Below are 7,973 nucleotides of genomic sequence, written 5' to 3'. Positions count from 1 at the left end.
CTCTTCACGTTACTGTTTTTCGGTACTTAAAAAAAATTACTTATTGTCCTTATTAACCGACCATTGTTTTTCAGGAGTCGTTTTTAAAGAATTGGGACAAAATTTATGCTTTAGCGTAAAGAGCTAGGTGCCGAGGAGGGTTAATCCCCTCATATACATAATAATTTCTGTTCGTTTTATATTTTAGTGTTGCTCATTACCTTCAGTTGAAAAAACTTTCTTTTTTTCTGATCGTTTTTTAAATAATGCCAGGATACCTGGCTCCACCTCCACGGAAAAATTCCTCTCCCGATAGAAATATTATCTGTACCATCCAGCCCTGGTGATAATTTACCCCTGACAATTACCCTTAACATCTCCGATGTATAATTGAGTCGGGAAAGAGAAAGTAAGACTTAAAGAAATTTCGTATAGGAGTTCTGGCAAATTCACGGAAACTATACACAAAAGACCATCAACAATTTTTAAAATAGCCTGGGGTACCCAGTTTGATTTCGACTCTAACTAGTCTCTAGTTCGACTGCAAAAAATATCTTGAATTTGATTTTCACTTTTTCCCTTAGTTTCTGGGATATATTTCCATGTTAACCCTTGTGACACAATAAGTGAAGCAACATATATTAAAAATACATAGGACTGAATTAATGCCTTTAGATTTGGGAAAGTGAAGACAACAATGACATTGAAAAACCAGTTCCAGAATACTCCGAACGCCATAGCAAGTGGTTGAGCGGACTGAGAAGCCATCTCATATACCAAAATCATTGGGATTGCACCCGGTCCAACGGCAAATCCCACAATGTAAATGGACGCAGCTGCAAATGCTATATACGATACTACAGTGCTTTTAAATAGTGCACAGATTGTCAGTGCTATGAGACTACCCATCATTAAAAAGTTTCCAAACAAGAGCAAAGTTCTTCGTCCGTATTTTTCGATCAAAAAGCACGATACAAATGTCCCCAAGAAATTTATAACTCCTAGGCAGATAGTAAGTACTTGTGGATCAAACTTTTCTTTCGAAAACATGTCTGTTGAATAGCTAAATACTGCATTTATGCCAGAAAACTGCTGAGCAAAATTAAGCAGAATGCCAAGCCAAAACTGCTGTCGAAGAACGGGATCGGTCCATATATAATCTAGAAGTGTGACCTTTGGTAAAATTTTTCGTTTTTCAAGCTCAATCTTTAGTTCGTCTATTTCATTGTCAACTTTGTCTGTTTGTCTGAGCCATTCGAGGGCATCCCGGGATTTTCTCTCCATTTTTTTCTCAATTAGTAGGTACTTTGGACTTTCCGGAATTATAAACATTCCAATGGCTTGGAAAAGAACTGGAGGTAGTTTACAACAAAACAACCAACACCAATATTGTTGTGAACCCAAGACTGATTTTAGCCCTAAAACTTGGGCAACCACAATTGAAAATGTCAGTGTAAGCTGAAAAATGGTAGAGACTGCTCCTTTAACTTCTCCTGGAGAAATCTCTTGAAGATACATAAGGCCTAGACCAAGACCAATACCAGAGTTAATTCCAGCAATGAGTCGACCAACAATCAGTAGCTCCCAGGATTTTGCAAAAAACCCACCTACCTCTGAACTAGCTCCCATGAGTACAAAAATCATGTTCATCAACAACCCCTTTTTTCTACCTAGTTTTTCCGCAATGGGCTTGTTCAAAAAACCTCCAATAAGGCCTCCCACAGGCAATGCAGAGACAATTAGGGCCAAAAATAAATCAGCTTTACTCCGTGAAGGGCTTTCTTCATATCTTGCCAAGTATGAGTCTCTTATCCATTGTTTTATGGCTTCTCCAGGTGCGTTAATAACACTAATATTAAATCCCATTTGATATGCAGAGCACATTGCTGCAATGAAAATTGCAAAAACAAAACGAGAATTCCAAGTTTTATTTGATGGCATTTAGTAAATACAATTAACAGTATATCTAGTAGACTTACTCTCATTACAAATTACACAAATGCTCTTAGAAATTGCATTGAAAATCAAAAAAAAATTCCTGGAATTTTAGTAACTGAAGCTGATTCTTATAAGTGTATACATTGAGAATTTTTTTTTTGTATTGATGGAATATTGATTTAAGAAAACAATTCCAAATGTTTTTTATATAGTAAATCTGTAAGATGGAAACAACATACGTCACAATTTTTTCAAGCTCCTCTCAAATCCAAAATTACTTTGGGGCGGTAATTTCTGCTTCATAGACAGAACCTTAGAAAACGCCAAGCTTCTAATTGAAAGTTCAATGAAGGCAATATTGATTTAAAAAGATGTTTGGATAGAAAGGGTAATAAAATAACATTGACCTTTGGTACGTATTCCCCCGTATCTTGTAATGTATAGTAAATTTCTTAAGGGACGATGGTTCGAACTTTCCGCCAAAAATTGTTAACATAGCCGACGATACTGGAATAAAGACCTTCGCAAAGGTCACAGTGTGTCTTCTTCTTTTTCTTTCTTTTCTTTTCTCCAGCACAGGTGGGTCACTGAAACATCCATAATTTTTATTTCCCTCACCCCAGAAGGTCGAGTGTCAACACCAAGTTGATCTTATGTGGACAAATTTTCTTGTTTTTCAAGCCTACATATTTTCTCTGTTGTTCAAGCCCATAGACTGTAAGTTTACTATATAGAAGTTTCGGACAAGGCAGTTCTAATTGTGGACTTATATATTTCGATGTGACACTATTTTTAGGAGTTATTGGTTATTGTATGTCTTCGTATGAGACGTGATTGTCTCTTACTAGGTTGCTAGCTACTGCTGCAAACCGGATGAACCAAGCAAAATACTTTTACGTAATTTCTAATTCATAAAGTCAAACTGAAGGGAAAACCAGGTGTAAAACCAGAGTTTTCAACACAAGGCCTCATTGCTCTTTGATCCTACACTACTGCTGCAGTTTCCCTAATTTGTTTATTGTAGGCTGCTCAGGGAAAAAATTGGATTTTTCCCTAAAACCCCATAAAAATAGAAAATTTTCTAACACAATTTTGGTCTTTATAGGAACCAGTTAGAGTTGAGTGGGGCTTATACTTTTGCGTGGGAACCGCAGGGGGTGGGATTAACTCTTTGTTGGGATTAATTCCGGTAATAATCTTGGCATAGGCATAATGAATCTTAAGCGTTAATGAAACTTCAGGGAATCCATGACCCGATATCTACTGCATGCACAAATTGCACGACATGTCAAAATGTCGAGTTTTAAAAATCTTTCAAAGTATTGTTTGCTGTCTTTGTTCAAGTTTGCAATGGAACCATAATAAAGGACACTTTTTAATCTTTGATAGCTCGTCCCCCCCCCTGTTCGTGGGTATATAGGTAAGTTACATCGACTGTAAGTTCTTACAGTCGATGATAGGCTTGGTTAGAAAACAGGACTAGGATATGTCTCACTGCGAATACCAGCCAGTATATCGGAGAAATTCAATTTAGTAATATTATGGAAAAACCTATGATTTCCTACTGAAAATACGTGACAATGTTACATATCTACTGTTGCACAAAGTGGTCAAATGTATTTATTTCCAATACGTTTTGCTACGTGTATAAACGAATTTTTCAAAGGCGCAGGGTAACTGACACAAGCTTTATATTTGTCCACATCAAGATATTTTTTCACCAGAGGACGTAAATAGTGGGGCTACCAGAGCAGCTTAGTAAATTATGGCTTCCACTGCAGCTGTTGTAGGTCATAGATATTTATTCATAAACCATAGTACATGGCTGTCAATGTAGGCGCTTTACAAAAGATTTAAACGAAGTATAGTGCAAAATTATTCTTGTAAAACTCTGACTTCAAAAGGAGTACACCTCAGCAAATACAGTCTGTGGAGAATAATCACAAAAAAGGTAGCGCGACTGATCTAGTAATGAATGACGTGTCTCTCTAATACTTTTTTACCCTCATCATCATCAACATTTAAGTGGCTGCCGCAACCTAGTAAAGAACAAAGTCTAGTCTGTAGTAAGAGACAATTTAAAAACACTTTAAAAAAATCAAGTAATAAAGAATCACCAATAGAAGCTACTCCAGGAATTGTATTCCGTTATTTCCGTTATTTTTCGTTATTTCCATTATAAAATTAACAATTTCCGTTAATTTTAATGGTAAAAGTTCATTCTAAAAAATGTTTATATGAACATTGAGAAATAACCTAAAACTCCTCAGAAATGTTGTCGTATAAAAATAAAAATTCAACGACAGAAATAACCCTGGTTGAAAACCCATTTAGAGGAATTAAGGTCCCTTATCTTCGAAAACAAGGAAAACAACTTATAATGGTTGCAGCGGTAGCTGAAACCTAGTAAACGACGAACACAGCATATAGTGTTCACATGGTAAAAGATCACCTGTTTCCTTTTTTCTCAGGGATAACCGTACCAAACCAGTAGTCATAGAATTTTGAGAAAGGGTTCATTAAATTGTTATATCTATTGCTGTTTTTAATTGCACTTAAGATCCTACTGAGAACACTTTCTCAGTAGGGGCCCTCCCCAGGCCACTCAGCGCGTCCCCAGGTGGCGGATAGGGGAAATTCCTACAGATATGTTGGGTACCTCCATAAAGGGAGGCACGGGCCAAGGGGGGACCTAGCCCCTGGGGGTCCATAATTGAAACTGGGGTACCCTCACCCGGGGGTCATAAATACAGGCGGAGGAGGAAGAAGGCCCCTCTGATGCACACTGAGCAGGGCCCACCGGTGTTTGGACACGTCCCGCTAGTTGCAAACCTTCTTCCAGAAATGGGTTAAATTATATGGTACTGCAGGATACCGTCGTGGGAGGATCCTCTCCAGGAGGACAACTGCGAAAGGGAGGAAGATCCAGACTTGGACAACGGCCTCTGCAAGTTGATGGAGAGGAATGGCTTGCCACCGTCAATGAATCAGCCAAGAAACCATATCTTTTCAAAATATGAACAAAGGCTCAAAAGATCAAAGTAGAAGTGCTACCGCGTCCGGGGAAACCGACGACCCTTGTGATTTGATGATGATAATGAATGAGAATGATGATGAATTTGCTACCGCATACGGGGAAGCCGACGACCATAGGCCTAGGACGACTCGCAGACGGGATGAGAGTTTAATATCGGCGAAAAACACTCTCAATATTGGTACACTAAATACCCGGACTTTAGCTAAACCTGGCAAAATGGATCTGGTGTTGAAAGAAGTTGATAGATACAAGTGGGATATAGTCGGTATGTCTGAGACGCACCTTCCTCGAATCGGAGAAGAAAACATCCTTGGAACTACTTCCTACTGTCGCGAAGTTCTGATGGTGTCCATCGGCAGGGTGTAGGCTTCATCCTCTCTGCGGCCGCTAAAAGGTCACTAATGACTTTCACTCCTGTATTGGAGAGGATAGCGACCATCCGCCTGAAAGGGCCCATCAAAAATCTCTCAGTCTTCCAGATATATTCCCCGGATTCAGCCCGTAGTGAAGAGGAGTGTGACCAATTCTACTTTCAGCTACAAAGCGTCACTGACCAGATCCCCAAAAATGATATACTTATCGTGTTGGGTGACTTTAATGCGATAGTTGGCAGTTGCCATGCTGGTCGAAAAGATGTCATGGGCCCACACGGACATGGCCGTTTTAATGCAAGGGGGCTTACTGACTCCTGCAGGGAGAATGAACTCTACATCACTAATACCTCTTTTAAGCACAGACACCGCCGAAAGGTAACATGGAGATCCTCTGATGGAGTCACTGAAAATATGATCGACTACGTCCTGATATCCAAACGTTGGAAGTCATCTGGAAGGGACACTGTCTCACTACCCGGTGGAGATTTTGACTCGGACCAAACACTCCTGATGTCCAAAATCAAGTTGAGGTTGAAACGTCTCCCAAAAACCACACAAATCCCAAGATTCCGAACGGAACTCCTCCGAGACCCCACCAAAAAAGCCACGTATAACTCTAGCCTGTCTACAAAATTTCGTGACATCCTGAGTACAATCAATCCACTCGCAACTCCCGAAGAGATTGATCGCTTGGCTGAACATGCCACCTCTGCAATCCTCGAGACTGCAAGCGACATCCTTGGTAGAAAAGCCAAAATTGAAAAGCCTTGGATCACTGAAGAAATAATTCGATTATGCAACCAGAAACGCCTACATAACAACAAATCTGACAGAAGCAGTCGAGACACCTACAAACATCTCAAACCGAAAGTTGAGCGTGAAATGAGGAAGGCATTCCACAGGCATATCACCGAAAAGTACAATGATTGTGAAACTCAGTTCAAGAAAGGCAACAGCCGAAATCTCTTCAAAACAGTCAGCGAACTATCATCCAAAAAAGATCCCTCAACTTTCGTAATCCTAGACAAACAGGGGAACGACATCAGTGATACCAAGATGAAGCTCGAACGATGGTAGGAATACTTTGAGGAGAAACTGAACCCTGAAGTAATGACCGACCCAAATGTCCTAAAATCCTTCCTAATCATAGATCGAGACCCCCCTCCATCTCCGCTTAGAAGCGAGACCAAAGTGGTTAGAGAATCCTTAAAGCAAGGCGAAGCTCTGGGGCCAGACGATATTAATGCTGAACTGATAAATGATGGTTCGGAAGACGTAGTCAACCTAACCCAAAGTCCTTTATCAGCTGGTCCACTGGACACGTCCCATAGCAGTGGTGCAAGGCAGCAATAGTCCCAATACACAAAAAAGGCTCAAAGAAAGAATATGACAACTACCGGCCCATCAGCCTCACAAGCCACCAAACCAGAATCCTGACTAAGATCCTGCTTCGCAGAATTCAAGCAATCACCACCTCTGTTCATGACGAGTACCAAGCGGGTTTTCAATCGGGACGATCAACTATTGACCAAATCTTTACTGTGCGTCAGCTTATGGAGCGGTTCATTGAGTTTAACAGAGACCTCTATCAGCTCTTTATTGACTTCCGACAGGCCTTTGACCTAATATGGAGGAAAGGCTTGTGGCATATTCTAAGACACTACGGTGTCCCAGATGAAATAGTCAGAATAACTGAGGACATGTACAACTAATTTAAAAGTCAAATACTGACCTCTGATGGGCTCTCTGGTAAATTCCCAACTACTTCCGGGGTCCTGCGAGGATGCATCCTCTCGCCACACTTGTTTAACCTGTTTTTGCATGCCATTCTCTCCCTGATACCCGTCGAATATGGAGTCAGAATAGGAGGAATCTTAATAGACAAACTAGCATATGCGGTGCCTTACTCCCCTTTTCCCAAAAATATCCGATCAAAATGTGATATTACGATTTTATTCAGCATAATTAGAAAATTCAATAGCTATACCTTTAAGGATGATATGAACCCGCCTAGTCCTTGTGGAAAGGGCTATAAGTTATGACATTTGCCTATTCTCGGAATATAGTACTTGTTATTCGAAAATATAAAAAAAACTTCTGAGGGTATTTTCCACAGGTAGTTTTTCCTGGAGAGGAAAGTTTTGGGGAAAGTTTTAGGTTTAAAGTAACTTTTTACTGTTTAAAGTAACATTAAAACTTAAAACGAGTGGAAATTATTCCGTGCAAGAGTCGGCTGCCCCTTCCTCGACAATCGCTGATTCTGCTAAATTTCACTGTTAGTCACAATTCCTAAGGAAAGATTACTAAAACACAAGTGTCTTTGAAATATAAATGAGAAGTACTTTAAAGAAATTTCAGACTTCAGCGTAAAGAGCAAGGGTTTTGGAAAGGGCAGTCCCCCACATATAGTTCGTAATTTCTGTTCGTTTCAATTTTTAATGGTATTCCTTACTTTCAGTTGTAGAACTTATTGTTTTTTTTTAAATTTAAATAGAAGAATCAGGCTGGAGTATAAATAGCTATGTCATTGTTCTTAAATAAATTCCGTTTAAGATTATTTTTCTTTCAAGTAAGTTTTTTTTTTTGATCTGATGTTACAATTCAGATATTTCGCTGGGTAAGTAATTACCAAAAATCTTTTTTTT

The 7,973-nt window shown here is 39.5% G+C and overlaps 2 protein-coding genes across 2 annotated transcripts; one reads left to right on the top strand and one right to left on the bottom strand.

Moving 5' to 3' along the window:
• Positions 1–504: 504 nt before the first annotated feature.
• LOC148941029 (solute carrier family 2, facilitated glucose transporter member 1-like) lies at positions 505–1,920 on the bottom strand. Its single transcript, XM_089105146.1, has one exon. It carries the CDS (start codon positions 1,918–1,920, stop codon positions 505–507), a length of 1,416 nt encoding a protein of 471 aa, XP_088961272.1.
• Positions 1,921–5,355: 3,435 nt separating this feature from the next.
• LOC148941028 (uncharacterized) lies at positions 5,356–6,405 on the top strand. The gene has a single exon (XM_089105145.1). It carries the CDS (start codon positions 5,356–5,358, stop codon positions 6,403–6,405), a length of 1,050 nt encoding a protein of 349 aa, XP_088961271.1.
• Positions 6,406–7,973: the final 1,568 nt, after the last annotated feature.

The sequence above is a fragment of the Artemia sp. Qi Xiang Cuo genome, chromosome 19, assembly GCF_049724085.1.
Source record: "Artemia sp. Qi Xiang Cuo chromosome 19, ASM4972408v1, whole genome shotgun sequence".
NCBI lineage: Eukaryota > Metazoa > Arthropoda > Branchiopoda > Anostraca > Artemiidae > Artemia > Artemia sp. Qi Xiang Cuo.
This window is presented reverse-complemented; position numbering and strand designations above follow the sequence as displayed.

Excerpts from the sequence above, each read along its gene's own strand:
- LOC148941028 (XM_089105145.1), top strand. The coding sequence starts at position 5,356 with ATGACTTTCACTCCTGTATTGGAGAGGATAGCGACCATCCGCCTGAAA.
- LOC148941029 (XM_089105146.1), bottom strand. The coding sequence starts at position 1,920 with ATGCCATCAAATAAAACTTGGAATTCTCGTTTTGTTTTTGCAATTTTC.